The 19,472-nt window shown below is 44.9% G+C and overlaps 1 protein-coding gene across 4 annotated transcripts in view; it reads right to left on the bottom strand.

Moving 5' to 3' along the window:
• The window catches only part of LOC126537405 (Na(+)/dicarboxylate cotransporter 3-like), a 96,841-nt gene that overhangs the window by 26,074 nt on the left and 51,295 nt on the right, over positions 1-19,472 (bottom strand). For all 4 annotated transcript variants that reach the window (XM_055074328.2, XM_055074329.2, XM_055074327.1 and 1 more), the window contains 9 exons: positions 19,002-19,160; positions 16,457-16,606; positions 15,370-15,655; positions 14,986-15,160; positions 9,415-9,531; positions 4,391-4,471; positions 3,285-3,392; positions 2,171-2,348; positions 1,326-1,502 (listed from right to left, as the gene is read on the bottom strand). In XM_055074328.2, the coding sequence (XP_054930303.1) occupies positions 1,326-1,502; positions 2,171-2,348; positions 3,285-3,392; positions 4,391-4,471; positions 9,415-9,531; positions 14,986-15,160; positions 15,370-15,655; positions 16,457-16,606; positions 19,002-19,160 (1,431 nt within the window). The remainder of the gene's footprint in view (positions 1-1,325; positions 1,503-2,170; positions 2,349-3,284; positions 3,393-4,390; positions 4,472-9,414; positions 9,532-14,985; positions 15,161-15,369; positions 15,656-16,456; positions 16,607-19,001; positions 19,161-19,472) is intronic.

Genomic DNA, 19,472 nt, shown 5'->3' with positions numbered 1-19,472 from the left:
GTTCGTTCGTTCGTTCGCTCGTTCGCTCGTTCGCTCGTTCGCTCGTTCGTTCGTTCGTTCGTTCGTTCGTTCGTTCGTTCGTTCGCTCGTTCGCTCGTTCGCTCGTTCGCTCGCTCGTTCGTTCGTTCGTTCGTTCGTTCGTTCGTTCGTTCGTTCGTTCGTTCGTTCGTTCGTTCGTTCGTTCGTTCGCTCGTTCGCTCGCTCGTTCGCTCGTTCGTTCGTTCGTTCGTTCGTTCGTTCGTTCGTTCGTTCGTTCGTTCGTTCGTTCGTTCGTTCGTTCGTTCGTTCGAACAGATTTCGTTTAATCGCCTTTTAGATAGTGCTTTTCTGCATATTCAGGATGCTTATATTTGCAGAGACAGACATTACTTTGAGGACATAACGAAATTCCCAGCAACCAAAACGATTCGCTAATTAACCTCTGTATGATTCACCTTGGGAAACGTATTGAAAATGTAAAATTTTCGCCAAGCAGTAGTGAAGTTATCTGTGCTTACCGTAATTACAAGCCTAGCACCAGTTTCAAGATATTCATTCCCAAAATCCGCTGAATGCGGATTGGCGTTCAAGTTTATATGAGCTGGAGGGAGGCGTTTGGAAAACTATTAAACCGAATGCCGATATATTTCGTGGTAAATTTTAACCACAGATTTCACAAAAGTTGTGTTAGTCCTAGGATTTCTGCTAAGCCGATGTGACTTCACTGCCAATCTACATCAATTTCCCAAATGAATAACTAAAGTTAATTATTGAACATTTAATAATTACCAACGTGGTTATTGTTTTTGTCCTGGAAGCAATATCCAGCTTTTCAGCCTCTCTCTAAAAGAAGTGAATTCCGCACTGAAGGATCACTTCGAGAGGCACCTCTGGAATTGAAAATTTCAAGGCACGAAAAACTACTGTTTTCCCTCCTACCTTCCTCGCAAATGCGAAATCGTTTATGTCTTTGGTTTTTAAATTGTATTATTATTCAGTAGGCTAGAGATAAAACACTATCATTTAGCAAGCTACAGATAAAACACCTACAAGTCCACCTGCCAGTACTAGTGCTACAAATACTCGAGCTATTTTGTTGGCATAACGCTACGCTTTATTTTCGTCATAACCTTGCATTTTATCCGATTCCTTCCCCCTTGCAATAGGCAACGAACCATCTATGCTTCTAACAAAATTTATTCGTTCATTCATTTCTTTCAGAAAAGAAAAGCGCCAATTGTCACACAACGTCCTTTACGACTGCTCATGGCATCATCCAGTAGCTTGAGATCCTGAGCGAGAGCCTAAGCGGGCGTACCAAGAAATTTGAATTGAGCTTGACTCACGTGAAACGATTCGCACAGCTTGAGCACAAAGGGTGAGATGATGCAGCACAGCGCGACACCACCGCGCAACTCGGCGCCCAGGGAGACCACGATGCACAGCACCACCTGCAGGAAAGTGAGTGACATCTGCGGCCTTGTTGGGACGCTGGACGACAGGAAGGACACCAGGGACGTCTTCTGCAAGCACAGAAGCCGGGAGAAGAAAAGAAAACGTATTCATTACACAATACTCAAGTTGGGCGAAACTGATTTGCCTGGGTATTTCCATAAATGCCAAGCTATATTTCTTTTTTTTTTCTTCTTTTCAAAAGCACTGTGCATTCTTTCAATTAGCATACGGGACCACCTGTGCTTTAAGTTTGCAAGTGGGGAATATCAGCCTTGAGGTCTGATCGCTAACTCGGCAAGCTTTCAATTTATTATTTTTCGGCTTATGAAACAGCAATCTGCCCCTACAAACGCCTTGAAACTGTTTTCTAAGCCGTTCTACTACCTGGGTTGCGGCAAGCCACTATCTGCTGCTAAAGTTATTGTGGCTACCACTAGGGTTAATAATCTTAATCTGGAAAACAGCCGCGATGCCTTCGGCAAGATACGGTCAAGGGCAAGTTGCGGTTCATGCTTAATATTTTGCCGCAAGCACCAGAACACAAGAAGGAGACAGGCGGCAATGCTTTGGCCTGTCTCCACCGCATGCCACTGTGTTCACGTCAAACCTGGAATGTATGCCGAAACTTGCCTTTTCAGTGATTTTCGGTTGACCGAGACTTGTAATCACCTTATCTATCCTAGTGATAATCAGATGGCGACGAGACGCTGACAGTTCTAAAGAGACGATGCTGTACCTGCATTGCCTTGGTGAGAGCGAATCCCGAACCCATGACGAGCAGCGTGCTCCACGGTATGGACATTTCCACGTCCGACCAAAACGCAATTCGTTCGTAGCCGCTGGACGCCACAGACGGTAAAATAATGAGCACGAGGATAAGCGCAACGACGAAGGGCGTCGTTTCGTCGATCCATCTGGGGAAGCGAAGAAAAGTCGAAGTGTAAGCGAGAGGCAACAACATCACTCGCTTCATTGGCACGATCTCATCGCGGCGTGACGGTATGCAGTGACACTGATTACGCAGATAAAACTGGGCGTAGCAGCCGAGGCAAAGAATGCTTACGCATTAGTAGACAATTATCACAATCGCTGTAGCATTTCTTGTTCCATCGCTCCTTGCGCGGTCCTTTTTCTCGAGCTTCTTCGTTAGCATTAGCGTTATGTTAGGGTGAGTGTTATCAATAGTTACTAGTAAATTTGCTAGCTACGTGAACGATGGATGCGATTGGGGCAGTGTGCGATGAATGAGGCCTTGTTTTACACGGCAGCGAGAAGTGTTTTGCTTGAACGGTTAATCGCATGACCTCGAAATAAGGCAGGATTGCAGATAGAAGTGCGGTAAGTAATTGTTAAATAACTGACACTAAATTTGAGGGATTGCTGAATAATACCTGAATTTTTTAAAACTATTTTAATGCATCTTAGATTCCAGTTACGTTGTTGTTGTTTTTATAAAACAGGCTGCACACATCTGTAATTGTAACTAAACACGCTTGACACGTGAATTTAAAACATCAAGCCATCTAATTCATAAACCAATGCAACGCATACGAAATGTCTCAGCAGTCATTTTATAGCCGTACCGTCGTAGTGCGATCTCAATATAAAATGAAGCAATATGGACCCTGCTCGATGAACGTTCAGCTTAGTGAACTATAAAATGCAGTCCTCCCAAAGCTGCGAACTTTCGACTGCCTACTGAGCAGCAAGTGTTTGAAATGTACCTTATGAGTTAAGGCGACATCAATCATACACTTCTCGTGACATATCAATACACGTTAATATGTTGTTATAAATTATGACAACAGTAACGTTCTTAGAATGGAATTACGATACAAACGGAGACTTACTTGGTCAGGCCAAGAAACTTTGCCAAGCCAAGCCCGTAGTCTGACCACTCAAAGTACACCATCAAGAGGACCACTGCGTATATCACAATCACGACTCCTTCTCTTGGCCTGAAAACATAGGGATAAAAAGGAACTATGGAATTGTCGTCGTCCGACAAAAATATCAAATAAAATGTTGCTAAAGAGATTCTCAAGGTTAACCATTTTAGCACAAACTCTACATGATAAAATTCGCCTTCGCAAAAACAGTTTGCCACAGATATCGTTTGCATTAAATCCCTGTCTGTTATAAATGCTTTCGTGCATTAAGGCACACCCGCAAACTCAAAATCAGTCAAAAGAAGAGGGGTCTCTGTGTTATTTAATTGATATCGCACGTGTTCCGCCTCTCTTAGGAAGTAATAAACATTACATCCCTAATAACGGTGAAAACATGCCCTCAATATCACTTGATGGTGTCATTGAGTAACATTCAAGGTATGTTTTCAGCGTTAGCACACATGAAATATCTATTATGCACTGAAAGAGGAGAAACACGTCCAATATGCCTTGACCTATAAAGATTTTCTTTTTCGTTGAGTACGTGTTACTTCACACGCTTTCATCTTTGACAAAAGGCGGCTAAGGTATAGCCCTGCCGAACTCATAATAAAAGTAATAAGGTTTGACAGGAATTGCGTCCATGCACCACAAAAAAAAGGAATGCATGAATCTCGCATCCAGCTCTTCTTCGTCTGTTATTCGGCGGAATAATTTTGACCACATGTGGTTGCTTGAAATGCATCCAAAGCATGATACGCCATTGTTTTCTTCTTCTTTTCTGTCTTCTTTTCTGTCTTTCTTTTTTGCATTTAGCCTTCATAGAAATATGGCCACCTCTATCGAGGATCGCACGCATGACCTCGTTCTTAGCAGCAGGATACGTCACAGCCACTGAGAAACTAGGACGCGTGTAACAATGTTATGTTTAGATATTGGCTAAACCTTCACTTTAGTCACCGAGACATCCGATTGTTATTCACATGGAGACGAGACGTAAGAAAAGTCAACTGGAGCATGCGCGAGCAAAAAAAAAAGCGATACGAGGTAAAAGCGCACGATCGTACTTCACGCGTTCGGTCCCCGTCGAAACGACGGCATGAACGGCGGTCCGCATTGCCTCTTGGAAGCCTGGTTCCACTCTTTCTCTGAAACGAGATGCGAGATACTCATGCGGCAACCACCATTTGCGCACATAACCATCTACTACTATACACTAGCGTTCGCCTTCTCAAGTTTAGGCAAAATTGCTGCCTAATCAAATATGTCAGATCGCAGCTGCACATTCAGGGAGCAGAAAAACGTGCCATAGTGTTGAATCACACTGTGTAATGCCCTTAAATGTCCGAAACGGACATGCGAACATAGAAACAGAGCAGACGACACCAGCACGCGTGGGTTTCCCCACCTCTGCGCCCAATGTCCACAAAACCATCCTACGTTAGAATTGTTCCTCAGATCCATTAACTCCTGATGCCGGACATATAGTATTATCGAAGGCGTCGAGCTAGTGGCAAAGAGCACTTACAAATGAAAAACATTGCGAATTCGGCCCGCGTCCCTTAAGTGCTTGTCTTGCCTGCGCTATTTTCGTACTTCTGCCCGCCACAATATAATTCACTTCCACGGGAAGTGAATCACAGGTCTGTTGCGCTATTTCGCATTTAATAGTCTAGCGGTATTGGAAATCCTTATTGAAAAAGACCCATATTTCCCCCTACCATAATCATACATAAGAGTATAGCGGCAAATTGGGCTAGTTGGTGGATGCCCATCTTGTAAAAAGGGGGTATATTGCGCTAAAAACACACGGGCAACAGAAGGGAACAGGATCGACGCCTGCGTCCTGTCCACTTTTATTCATGTTTCCCGCGTGTTTATAGCGAAATACCCATTTTTTTACTACACAATCTTATATGGTCATATGGGTTTATAATGGCACATATAGGTTATCATTGACGATCTTATATGATCATACAGGATCATGGATACAGTGCATATGGGGCATGCGGGCTTTTTCAATAGGTTTGGTTGGTAAGAGTCCTCAGCTTACAGGTGATTCTGATATCAAGTGCGCAGCCAAGGATATATTTTAGCTTGAAACAACGAGCTTTTATATTTTAATTAGTCTAATTACCAGAGCAAAGTCACTAAGCTAGTGAGCGGACTCCAGCCAGCTCTGCTCTCTTTAGAGGTGAAGAACAGCTACATTGCGTTGTTGTGGGTGGAGCTTGTATTGAATTTTTTCAGATTGTAAGCGACTATACTATGAAAAAAAATTGCAGATATTTTTTAGATATTCTGCTAGGTTAAATTGTCCGGAGTTTACAACGATATTCATTCGCATTATTACTGTACGAAAAACCTTTCTCCTAAGATGCGACAATCTATCAGTCTTCGATTGTGCTCTGTACTCCATCATAGTATTCTATATTATTGGTTACAGGTCGTTGTGGCATTTTTGAGCGCACTACAAATACCCGCAGTAAACGGCATGACGAGAACGTACCCCACTACACAACGACAACTCCATACGACACAACAAGTGCCGAGGTTGCACTGGCATTTATGGCTGCGAACTACGAGTTCCCGATTCGTCTAGTGACTGTCTCGTGCTTCGCACAGATACATTACAAGTGTTTTGGAAATCATGTCTATGCAGTATGTGCTGGCACGCAATTCAAGTATTCGTGAGCAATATCTATTGTGTGAATCCTTTAACACATTCGCTGACTTGCCAAAGATCAAATACGCCTCCTGTGAAGCAAAATGCCGAAAGCTGGCGTGTGTGCCTCTATGACAAGGCCAAAACCAACTTGCACTTATGTAAAACAAAACACGGTCCGAATTAAGGTAGTGTTTTGTGCGTAAGTGCTCTTTGGCAGCGGCCGACCCCCTTTAGTAAGCATGTGGCCAGTGTCGGGACTGGCTAAATTTTTTTTTTCTTACGAAGAATGTGAACGTAAGGGCTTTTCCGTGATTGCAGGCCCAGATTACTTGACCGGCTACTCCGCCAGTTCTTAACACACTCACCGATTCTCTTAAGATACCCAACTATATGCAAGACCCTTTCAATTATGTGCATAATTTAGACAGAGTATGCAGATATAGCAACCCAAAGACAACTGCGACGACGCGACGCTGATCTTTCGGACAGGGACGACGACAATGACGCGCGACGAGATACAGATGTATAAAGTGCAGATGGATGGGCAGAGCAAACGACGCTTTGAAGTCTTTGCTGCAGTCGCAGTAAAATTGGTGGCATAGGGTATTGTGTGTCGTATACTAAGTGAGCAATACATTCGTCATGAAATGACGACATGAACTATGCTGCTGATGAACAGACTGACAGACGAAGCAGGGCCGTGTTTTGAGCGCCTAATTATTGTATTAGTAAACGAAACATTGTAGACGCAAGGTGCGCAAACATTCTTCGGCAAAGCTAACTAACATTTTGGCTCGTCATTAAGGTTACCTAGGTTAAAAAACCGAGACATTCTGATTTGTTATGAGCTCCTCGAAAAAAGTTTTTGCCATACAAATGTCTTACTGAGGTGCTACTTTTTATTTGACCTTGTTGTTGTTTTTTACGCTAGCCAACGAAATCTGGCAGCTATGATAAAAGTTGGCTAAGTATCTAAAGCGACCCCAAAGAATTATTTACTATTCCTCTTTTATAGCCAATACTGAATACATATTAGGCTCTGTTATAAAAATTTCACTGTTTTCACATTCCTCAAAATCCGCGCTTTTGTGTCACGTTGTCCAAAGACGCAGAGGTACCTTTTTTATGTTTACCGTGTGTTCGTGCCATCTGTAATAAATATGATTTCTACCAACATCCCCGTAGCAGTATTATTTGCACGTCTGTAAAACCTTCCTCGGATTTGCCTATTCAGTGCATTTTTTTCTGCGACAGCTGTGAATAGCTCGAAACTAGGCTTGCCGAGTCCGTATGCCCATGCGTCGCCTTTTCTGTCATGCTGACCAAGACTGCGTTTATCGTAAAGTCCGTCGTTCTCAATACTCCTTTCCTGTTCTTCAGCTTCAACATCGCCAAAGGACGAAAATAATAATTTGCTTACTTCTTCGATTGGAATTCGAGCACAGGCCCTTGCTTTGCTTTGCTTTGTTTTGCTTTGCTTCCTTACAATTGTGATAGCAATCATACAGACGATAGAGGCGTGTTTGCGTCGTCGTCGTCGTCGTCGTCGTGCTGTCAAGTAATCGACACGTACAGGCTGCTAAATCGACGAAGCCAAGCAGTCGTACCATAACGCTCCGCTAAATCGACTCTGCAGTGTCCTGGCGTCAGCTGCTGATACGTGATCTGTAGCTTCTGGTTTCTTACAGATCAAGCAATGTGACCCCCAGGGTGAGAAAAAACTGCGGTCTTCTAAGAAGGTTTTGACAGGCAATGTACCTGTGTGCAGCTCAAAAAAGGAGTTGGTCTCTGGTGTTACTTGCATTATTTTCACCTGCTTAAACATGTCTTGCCCTTGGCCTCCACTGTATATGGCCCTGTACATTGCAACAGGGAGAACTACATCGCATACATCTTTGTAGTTTTTTGCGTTTCACTGAAAAAAGATATTGATTTGAAGATCTAACGGACAAGAACCGTAGACTTAAAATAACTTCTTTAAAAAAAAACCAATAGGATACTCTCTGTACCAACCGCATAGCCAGGTAACGCGCTCCTTAGCCTCACTTGGCACACCGTGAGCAAGAAAGGATCGCTGAAGTAGCGGAAAAATAAGAACCGGTTCATGACCTGTCGTGTAAAGAGGTGCATTATTCCCAAACCTGCTTCTTAATCTCGTCTCAATTAATTCGCAGAACCAACTCGTTCCCAGCTCGAAGCCCACACAAATACTGCGAAGACTCAGTGCAGCTTCTGTATATTTAACCTTAAACAATGCCATACCTGCATTACATACCAGAGTTCTGCTACAAAAAATTTATTGTGAACTGTAGCTCTTGCAGACATTGACAGATGGCCACCTTTCCACCTGTTCGCTTTTTACTGTGTATCTCTTTTTTGCTCTTGCCAATACTCATCCCTACTTTTGTAATATTCCAGCGGGACGCCTAGATATATAACGTGTGTCGTCAGCCACTTAAGGCTGGCGAAAGTGAGCGGGGTCGAAGGCCACTCTCCATGCCAGAAACCAATGCACTTTCTCCAGTTTACCAGGCTTTCCAGGCAGTTACGCCACGGACGCTTGCATCGACAATCGATGTGCAACACCCTTGTGAATTTATCGCGGGCATGCCAGTGCCTTAAGACACTTGGTGCATTTCAATTTGGCCGCCTCAACAAGCTCAATCGTTGCAATTAGTAGCAATTTTGCGTGTGAGCAGCGTCTTCTGCACTTCGAGGAGTATAGATTGCTCTGCAATTTACGACAGTAGAGAGTTTTAGATTAGGAGACGCAAGCCGCTTGCGTTCCTTAATGTAAAGCTACCTAATGAAGGCATATAAAGCGCAATAAATAAAGCCACATGAACGTAGGAAACAACAAGCACGAAGATTAGACAAATCCATGTACTTCCCATCACTCCCATGGTGGGTCAACGACCGTAGCGCCACAGGTCCCTCTAGTATATCATAGGAAATTCCATGTAAAGAGCAAGGTTTTGCCCTTAACAGATCGAGTCTGAGAATGGAGGCGTCAGAGCGTGTATTTTGGAGACAACACCGAGCCTGTGGATGAGCACAAGGGTGTGTTGCATTTTAAAAAAATTATTCCTTAGGCTATGAAAGTGTCCGTTGCTGCTTTCAATGGATTTGAGTACAATCTCTTGCAGCGCTTACGCGGTTTGCTAGATGTCTGTTGCGACTTTGTTCGTTCTTGTTGTTTGTTTGTTTGTTTGTTTGTTTGTTTGTTTGTTTGTTTGTTTGTTTGTTTGTTTGTTTTTCCATAAACAAAACAAATAAACAATGAACAGAGGAGCAACAGACTTCCCATCGCGCTGGGTCAATCTCACACGTGTAGTTCTTTCTCGCAGCATAGTACACTTCGAAGAACACAATAACTGTCGATTAGGCAAAAGAGATCTGGAATCGAACTAAAAGTTCACTCACATTTTTCGAATATATAAGAAAACGAAGAACAGCCATAGGCCCGTGATGTTGGCGGTCACGCAGATGGTGTTGGCTGTGATCCAGTTGGAGAACGTAACCAAATCCGGGTATCCTTCTCTGAAAAACAAACGAGCTATCCTCCTGAGACCCCTTGCATGGTGTATTTAACTCTTCTCAAAAGTAACTGTATGACGTGATTACACAGCATATTCACCCTGAATACGATATCAGGTATACATGGAACTGTATGAAACTAATTTATTCATGTTCTTGCCACCAGCTTTCGAGAAAATTGACACTAATTTAATTGAGGCCGTTGTGTCATCACAGACGGCGAAAAGCAAGCCTGATGTGTAAATCAAATACTGCGAAATTACCTGAAAGTCCAGGATTCAGCTTCAACGTTCGAACCAACCACACGATGCTGCATCTTTACCCTTGCGTTTACAAAAGAAAACCGGTTTTTACCATCTTAAACATTGAGGAGTTGGCTACTTCGTCGACGTACATGAAAGTGCTGTTTCCTGTACCTAACACGGAGAGTAAACACATCTTTTTTTAAATCCAGTAGCATAACATTAAGTACAAAGAACTGCATTGAAAAAGCGAGTATGTCCCTAAGCTCTCGTCAGGTCTAATGAGGTGACAGCGGTACAATCGCGTGTCCGTGTCACGAATATGCCTGTTTGTGTCGCTGCATAGAACGACAGTAAAATGTTAAATCTATTTCCTTTGCGAATTTGGAACATATTGATTTTATCCTGCAGGTGAGGAAAGCTTTTTATAACGCAAGCACACAGCGTCGCGCATTTGAGATAAAGCTAGCTGACGTGACGCCAGCTATTCGGGCTTAAAAAGCTGACAACCACTGCTGCTATAAGCGTGGAAAGCGGTTTGAGACATGTGTGTGTGTGTTGAATCCTACAGAAATTTACCGAACGAGGAAGGGAAGGTCCTGATTCTGAAGAATTCCACCATTTGTCTACACAGTAAAGGTCGCCACACACACACATAATTTCTGACACGTAAGACGCGTTTGCGTTGGTCGCCATTGCGCCTCTAATTGCGTCGAGAATTCGCAACATTCAGCTATTTGAGCCTTTTTATGTCATGCGCGGTAATAAATGCACAATTCACTATATCGACCAATTTTTCAACGGTTAATGTCGGCCTGTAAAAATCGTAATGTGCGTGCGTCGAATGACCAATTGAGGTCAGGTATACTCCCTCGAGCAACTATATGCGGAACAGAGATAAAGCCGATTTTCATTTTTTCCTATGAACGCAACTTCAAAGCGTCGACAACAGGTCAAACTTGGCATTGAGATATTTCCAGTGTTATCGTCAATTTCACTCTGTCAGTCTTGAATAACAAAGAAATTCTGCTTTATTTTTTTTTTTCGGGGACATTGTGATCGGTTTACTGTATTAGTCGTGCATGTGTGCATAGCAAGAAGAGTGCGTCGCACACATAAAGGCGACGTGTTCTCGACGGCAGCCATGCGGAAGTGCTGCTCCCTGCATTTCGAGTGCGCAGTGTTTGTTCTCAAAGCCCAGTGGCCAATTCTCAGCTGCAGGCCTAAAACGCGAGGAAATACAAATATCCCGCTTCATGGGCGTTGTACATGAAATGTTGTTGCCCATGGGTACATTGACGATCCTTATTTGCTAGGTATATAAACTAATATATCCCGGCGGAAACGAACACGATTCTCGGCGCACTCGGAGCATGTCCTACCGCGCGCTTGCAGCATCGCACGTCAGCTCCAATGGCTCAGCTACAGTGTACACTTTATTTCAGCTCCGGTGCTTGGTTCAGTTGATTTCATGATTGGTTTCATCCACTGCCATGGCGATGAGTGACGCTGGCTAACACTCCCAAGGTCACATCGATAGTATATACATACATACACAAATGCACGAGAAAAGACAGAAGAAGGTAGCCACGATACATTAACTGGTAAGGCACCGCATACGTAATGTGAAACATAGGGTTTGGCTCCCACTTGCAACACATTTTTCCTTTCGTTCCCTTTCATTTTTCTTTACCCTAACATTTCGACACTCCAGTTAAACGTAACAGCTAATTTCTCCAACGCGTTCTCTGACTTCAAGGTCTGTTTTCTGCTTACGCTTGTAACGCTGAAAAATCGAGTCCCTTCGATCTCCGTATTCTTACAACTCAATGAAACCCAGATAATGTACGACGTTACGCCTCGAGCATCAGCATGCGTCAACTCACCACCCCCAGTTTCGACGTGACATAGAGAGTGTAAAGCCTGACGACTGCACTTAGCCGCCACTAAGCGGTCATAAGTTTTGCCGTAAATGGGCATGTCGCCAATTATGTTCAATACGCGCCTAGTTGCTGCATATTGCGAGGCCTGTTGGTTGTAGGTGGCCGCCAGCGATATCGTGACGTGGACTGGTTAGCGCGACGAATTACTTGAAAAGTAGACTGCGGAATTTATTTATTGGTGTCTACCCACTCATTAAAAGAGTTTCAGCGTGCCTGTAACACATTAAAATTTGTGGAATACCTCGTTACCAGAGAGGTGCATTGCAGCGACAACGCTTATAACAGCATCTGGTGCCGCAGAGTTTAACCACAAAACACAAAAAGCAAGCTAACACTGAAAGAAAAGCTAATACTGCAGCCATCATATCGTAGCCTTCTTAGCTGTCGGTGTAAAGCGTAGAGAACGACTTAATCGTCAACATCCAGTCCTTTTATGATTCCGCTTCGATGAGAACGCTCCCGCAACACAAAAATGGTTCAAACAGATCGCAATTGCACAAATCATCAAAAGAGGTTACTATAAGCTTTACTTACGTCATCAGCAGTAGCAGCCTATTTTAATATCTACTGCAGGACGAAGTACTCTCCCAGTGATCTATAATTATCCCTGTCTTGCGGCAGCTCATTTTAACTTGCGACTGCAAATTTTCTCAATTCATCACCCCACCTAATTTTGTCCCGTCCTCGACTGCGCTTCCCTTCTCTCGGCATCCATTCTGTAACTTTAATGTTCCACCGGTTATCTGCCCTACTCATGGCCTGCCCAGCTCCATTTTTTTTTCTCTTTATGTCAACCAGAATATCGGCTTTCCCCATTTACTCTGTGATCCAGACCGCTTTCTACCTGTGTCTTAACGTTACACCTAACAGTTTTCATTCGATCGCTCTTTGCGTGATCCTCAACTTTGTCTCGAGCTTCTTTGTTAACCTCCAAGTTGCTGCCCCATGTGTTACCACCGGTAGAATTCAACTATTGTCGAGTTTTCTTTTCAACGACAAGTGTAAGCTTCCAGTCAGGATTTGGTAATGCTCTCCAACCCAATTCTTATTCTGTGATTTTAATTTTCATGATCAGAGTATCCTGTGAATGATTGGCGGACTCTAGAGGGCGAGTGGCGATCATGGATCCTTGTTTCCTGGCCAAGCTATTAAACATTACCTTTATTTTTTGCACATTAATCTTCAACCCCACTGTTACACGTTCTTGCTTAAGGCCCTCAACCATTTGTTGCAATTCATCCCCGGAGTTGCAATGTCATCTGCAAATCGTAGGTTGTTGAGATATTTGCCGTTGATACTCACTCTTAAGCCTAAATCATTCCTAAATTTCTAAGCAGGCAGTGAACAGCACTGGAGAGATTTTATCTGCTTTTCTGTCGCCGTTTTTGATCAGTAATTTTCTACTTGTGAAGAAGCAATGTAGCTGTGGAATCTTTGTAGATATTTCCCAATATATCCACGCATGCCTCCTGTGCTCCTGGATTACACAATGTCTCCATGACTGCTGGTATCCCAACTGGATCAAATGCTTTGTCATGATTTATGAAAGCCACATAGAGAGGTTGTTGATTGCAGTCCACAGGTTTATCATTTACTGATTGATAACATAGACGTGATTCATCGTAGAACATCCCTTCCTGAAGCCCGCCTGTTCTCTTGGTTGATTAAGTGGTTCTGATTTTTTTTTCAAGCATATCTCCTCCATCTTTGATTAAACTGACTCCAATTCCATCTTCTCCTGCCGTTTTTTCCCGGGGCATCTCTTTCAAGGCCCTTCTAACTTAATGGCTAGTAACAGAAGTCTCTGTATCCTGTTCATCCTGTTACTTGAGTGAAAAGTGGCACTCTTAGGCACTGTGTCCACGCATACTTTAGCGCACAACACATACATTCGCGGAAAGGCGGGCGAGCTGTAAAACTGCTCACGTAGAGTGCGCCAATTTAGGTCACCTTGTCAATCTCGTTATCTTCCACCTCAGTGTTGACCAGCTTTTATTGAACGCGAGGCATCATCACCTTGATGATGAGCGCCAGCGAGAAACAGCTATTACTTGATTATCTTCATAACTGTCGGTACGTCATGCTTATCTCGCTGTGTTAGCCTTGACAACACTGAGTCCGAAAAATTGAATAATTGCATGATGAGAAGTGCGCAGAAAAAAATATATATTGATGAAAGTCTCTTACGCTTCTTATGAATGAAAGTTCAATGGACATTTATTGCCCAATCGTGTTGTCACGTCACTTCGCTTCTTTGATATAATAGGGGAAAAAAATACCGGAAAAATACCTGTTTCGGTGGTGACGTGGAGCGTGCGATCGTTATAGCGAAGGGACCTTTATAACGGAATAAGTGCGCGGTATCGTGCATTTAGTCGTAAAGGCGTTCGACAACGCAAGAAATCACAGCTCATCCACGCCTTGCGACCTACTCATTGCTCAATTTTTGAACAGTGCCAGTTTCGTGGGACACGTTTTGGGAAATGCGCTGCTTGCAGCACATCTATAGAAGCAAAAACGCTTGCATAGTTTGCTTCACTTTGCTTTTGCGGGAAGTATTTCTGCGCAGTCCTATTTCATAAATGGTATATTCTGTAAATAATTTACTCATGCATCCATACACAGGATCTTACTTGAATGAGCTTCGGTCTCGGATACACGGACTGCCAGTGTTAGTGTACGAGGTTGACATTCACTGGTGCATAGGGTAAAAAAAGAAATAGTTAATATAGCGTGGCAGTCACGCTGAAAGGTACTCCTAACATCAAATGTATTATTAAATCACGCTTGCTCGTTCACCATGCACAGGCTTAAGGCATGTTCCAGAAGTACTTCAGTTTGGCCTAGTTAGTGTTTACCGCATATCACATTGACCGCAAAGAAAGATGGGGACAGCGGAAGAGAACACGGTGTTGTTTTTGTGTTCTCTTGCGCTGTCCCCGTCTTTATTTGCGGTCAATATGATATGCTAAGGCATATTATTTCACGACCAAAATTACCTTTGTTTTTTATGGTTTTAATGCGGTTTTCGCGCGTGCGATTTTAACGTAGTACATTTCCCCCTTCGTTAATTCAAGCTAATTTGCTTTCTTTGTGTATCTCTGCCGAATTACAGAGTCATTTATTTCTATTGTGTCGTAATGTCGTCTCTCAATGACCCGTGCGTCAATATATTATTTCGAGAGAAAACAAATCCGCGTGGAGCAGCACACAAGCACGCTAGGAAGGAGACAATGATAAGAAGCGATCTTTGTCAAAAATTGCGGACTTACATTTCAAGAAAGCCCTTCAGGAACATGTTTGCCGAGGCTCCAGTCAGACAAGCAGGGGCGCTAATGATGGCGGAAAGCACCACAGCAATCAGGAGCACCTTCCGAATGCTGTCAGCACACTCTTCCCCCAAGGAGAGGTCCTCTGCTGACTGTCCAGCAAACCCGGGATTTGGCTCTGAAACAAGATTGACCTTTGTTCAGAGGTAACGTTCCATCCAACGCTGCACGCATAATTATGGCGTAACCTAATGCGTATCAAGAAACTGTCATCTGGGGATTCACATGCCAAAACCATGATTTGATAATGAGGCACGCCGCACTGGAGGATTCCGGATTAATTCTCGCTGGCCGTGGGTTACAGCCCAGCGAGATGCAGAGGCTCACCGGCGTCGTTGGCGTGACCGGTGGCAGCGACCGCCGAGGATGGCTGCGGCGGCTTCCGCTGGAACTCCTTGGCCAGCGTCTCGGCCACGGGTATGGCTCCGTAGGCGGCCGCCGGCGCGCTCAAGAGCATGGCGCTCAGCGCGGTGGTCGCCATCAGGGAGAACAGCAGGCAGCGCAGGCTTCCGCCGAGACACCGCAGGCAGGCGACGGTGAGCCAGCGCTGGAGGCCCTGACGCTGGGCAAGCGCCGCCATCAGGGAGCTCGTCAGGCACAGGAGGATGCTCTCCTGCAAAACGCGGCAGGCGCGCGACGCTTTACACTGTTTTTTTGCACGTGCAGCAGCGCACTGACTCGATACATAATAACGCCATAGGCGCCGTCTATAGCATTGCTGCTACCGCGTACTTCCGGCACGGCAAGCGCACGCCCTATGCAAAAGCACAGCCTTACAGAAAATGCAAATATTTTCCGAGTTTGATGCCGTTATCACGTATTCTTCTAAAGTAAGCCATAGAGCGAGGATGTGTTCGCAACATGACTGCTGCTTTCCTTCACAAAAACAAAAAATTTTACAGGCTATGGAAAGTGTAGACATGCCCTTCTGTGAGGGCTACGGCTTGCCTACAAACTGTGAACATAGGTTTTGCGTTTTGTGACGCCCGTGTCACAGGCCATGTAACCCAACTAGCCCAGCTTCGCAAGCTTCGTGCGTGCACTTATTGTTCAATAATGTTTACAAACTTTGCGCTAAAATCCCCTTCAGGTATCTATAGACCACTAGAGACTTCACAGAAAATACATTTGCCAAATGCTGCTTTGCCCATAAAGACAATATACGCTTTATATAGCCCCGAGGACAATCCCGAGGACAATCCCGAGGACAAACCCGCATAACACTAATTTGATGTACAGGAAAGTCTATAGATAAGGTAGAGACTGTCCCCATTGAATTTGTATAAAGGTTGAATTGGTTACGAGCGCCGTGAGCGTTACCGAAGCGCAGCTCACTGAGTCAAGGCGTACTTGCGTACAACGGCATTCTGCGATCACGTGGATTTCGCGTCAAAAGAGGGCGTCAGTGGCTCACGTTGAAGTAGAATGCGCACACGCTGTCCGTACTGAGCACCCCGATCAGCGGCAGGGCGACGACGGGAAAGAGGGCTGCCACGCAGAGAGGCACAGGGCGCAAGATCCACAGCAAGCTTGTCGTGACCACCACGTAGAGGCAGTGAAAAGCCTGCACGAACAGAGGCTGCGCTGGCATCTTGCTCAGAACTATTTCCATCTTACGAAGGTATGGGGTCATGGCAAAAATATAAAGGAGTAAGAGGAAAATGCGAACATGACACTTTCGACTTTTCGCTTTTTTTTTTGCGTTATATGAATTTCGTGAGCCTAGACAGCCTTGAAAAAAATACTGGAAATGTGCACCGCTATTCGTTTCGTGCACGCAGTATGACTGTACAAGGCCCGGCGAAAGCATAACCAACAGGAAAAAATACAGCGATAACATTTGAGGAACTTCCGACGCCATAAGGCGCGTCTTGCACTCAACGATTACTTTTAACATTTGTTAGCCGGTGAAATGCCGTAAGCGGGAAAAAAAGGCAAATAAGTACGCGTGTCCATATCTCATTTCGGACAGCCAGCTGGACCAGGAATCGCGCTCAGGAGCCAGCTCATCGAACTGGCTCTGGTTCGATGAGCTGCCAGCCTACCATCGAACCATATTGGTTCGATGTCTTTACCAATATTATTCAATGTTCTTTTAACGCTATTGGATTGTACAGGTCAAAATTTTGTCTTTAGTGATGTATGGTTGTATTGTAATGAGGAAACAACTGGCAAGGCCACGAAACTTGGGGGTCGAGGTCCAACTTGGGGGTCGAGAAGCGGTGACCTGTGCAGACACGTGACAGGAGGAGCGGAGCTGCGATGGTTGCACGTGTGGGCGTCTGACGCGTTGGATTGTGCAATGCTCTCCACTACGTTCCTTTCTTTGCAGTTCGTTGTAATAAAGCGATAGCTGTGGTTCGCATATGTGTATTGCTGCGGTTCACTTTGCGCGGCAATGAATGCCACAGATGCCAAACGCCTAGGACACGGCGTGCCTATCGTCATGCTCGTCAATATGAAAAGAGTTGTCCGTAGGGTGTGTGCGACGGAATTACGCGCGGAATGTGCAAATTCTATTCCCCTCTGTACTACGGTCAACCCCTCTACGTCAAAGAGTGGTTTCCCCTCCCATGCCGCCCTGCAGGTTGAGCCGACGTGTCTTAACAAGGCCTTCCACAAAGAAGCAAGAAAGAAGGAGATTGCTGGGATGATGGACGGTATAAGCTTTAGTATAAGCTTTTATTTATATTTTGTTCAGTATAAGCTAGTATAGCGCTGTGTCCTCTTGTTTCTCATTCTGTCCACGTCTGCGAGCGCTGTTAACGCCATTAAGGTTTAAGAAAACCAGCGAGTTGCCACACGTGGACACATCTCTGCCCTTGCGTGCAGGTGTTTTTTATAACTTCCTTGAAGCGCACCGCTCATTCGTAACGATGTATTAAACTTCTGTTATGTTTTTTTTTTTTTTTACATCAGCTCGTCTTCCCTGCCGGACCCTCTTCACAACAAAACCCGGGCCCCATAACACTATAAACGTACATATATATATATATATATATATATATATATATATATATATATATATATATATATATATATATATATATATATATATATATATATATATATATATATATATATCCGCGAGTATCATACGCTGAACCGCTCTCTTGCCAACAGGAGGCCCTGTCCTCACTCTCTTCTGGATGCTTTATTTCGTCATAGGACGCTTTGTTTCGTCATTTCCTTCAACGGCTGCTATAGGCCGATAGCTGACATTAAGCTGCGGTCGGCTACATGGTGTAGATACCGCGGCTACCGCGGGGTTCCGTCACGCGTCCAATGGCTAAGCGCATTGCCGCTCGCTGAAGACAAGCGCGTTTGGCTTATGTTTAGCGCGTCGTAGGCACCAAAGGCGGAAGTCTTGGCGTCTACGTTAACATCCTGAAGAAAACTTGAACTGCTCACCACGGTGACATTTAGAAGGCAGGGCGTTGTGGGCAAACCCAACTGCTCCATAGCCTTTGCAGTGCAAGGCATTGACGAAGGAACAGGAGCACAGTGGAGGCCGTGTTTCATTGGTAATAACTACGCTTCTGCTGAACGCGGTGGAGCACTTCTTGAGGGAAAGTATTTCTGAAATAGCATACTTTCACTTGAAATGCAGTTCTCCACTTCGATAAAAAAGTTTGTTCAGGGCCCCTTTAAGAGCAGCCAACAGAACTAAGTCGTTCTGCTGCTCTGTCTCAACTGATCATAAGTAACATTGTAGACTCGCGGACAGTAGTAGTAGGGCGCAATGTCATAACCCACGGGCCAGTATAAAGTAGAGAAAGTCAAACGAACGTCGATAAATGGTCGCCTAAACAGATACTGTAAAGCTATCGCCTCACAGTCACACGAGTGAACCGCGAGGGCCTACCTGTCTGTCTCAGCATTTCCTTGCCTACTACCTCTTGTCTTTTCTTGCGCGCTGCAGCGCGGGCCCAAATCGCTGCCAGCACGCGGCAACTCACCGGTGCCGGTTGCATGAGCAACGGCAGCGGGGCAAGCAGCGCCAACCAGCCGAGCACCAGGCGCAGCTTGATGAGCGTCTGGGACGAGAGGTACTCCTCGTTGCTCAGCGTGGACACGTCCTCCTCCAGGTAGCGCAGCGTCAGCGTCCGCTCGTAGCGCTGCGCCCACAATGCGAACGGGGATGGTTGCGCAGCACCACAGGCACTTTCTGAGGACACAGCTTCGGCATTAGTGGGCACGATATCTTTTCTAGACCCGCCATGGTTGCTCAATGGCTATGGTGTTGGGCTGCTGAGCACGAGGTCGCGAGAACGAATCCCGGCCGCGGCGGCCGCTTTTCGATGGGGGCGAAATGCGAAAACACCCGTGTACTTAGATTTAAGTGCACGTTGAAGAACCCAAGGTGGTCCAAATTTCCGGAGTCCTCCACTACGGCGTGCCTCATAGTCAGAAAGTGGTTTTGGCAGGTA

This window comes from Dermacentor andersoni, chromosome 4 (genome assembly GCF_023375885.2).
Source record: "Dermacentor andersoni chromosome 4, qqDerAnde1_hic_scaffold, whole genome shotgun sequence".
NCBI classification, from domain to species: domain Eukaryota; kingdom Metazoa; phylum Arthropoda; class Arachnida; order Ixodida; family Ixodidae; genus Dermacentor; species Dermacentor andersoni.
This window is presented reverse-complemented; position numbering and strand designations above follow the sequence as displayed.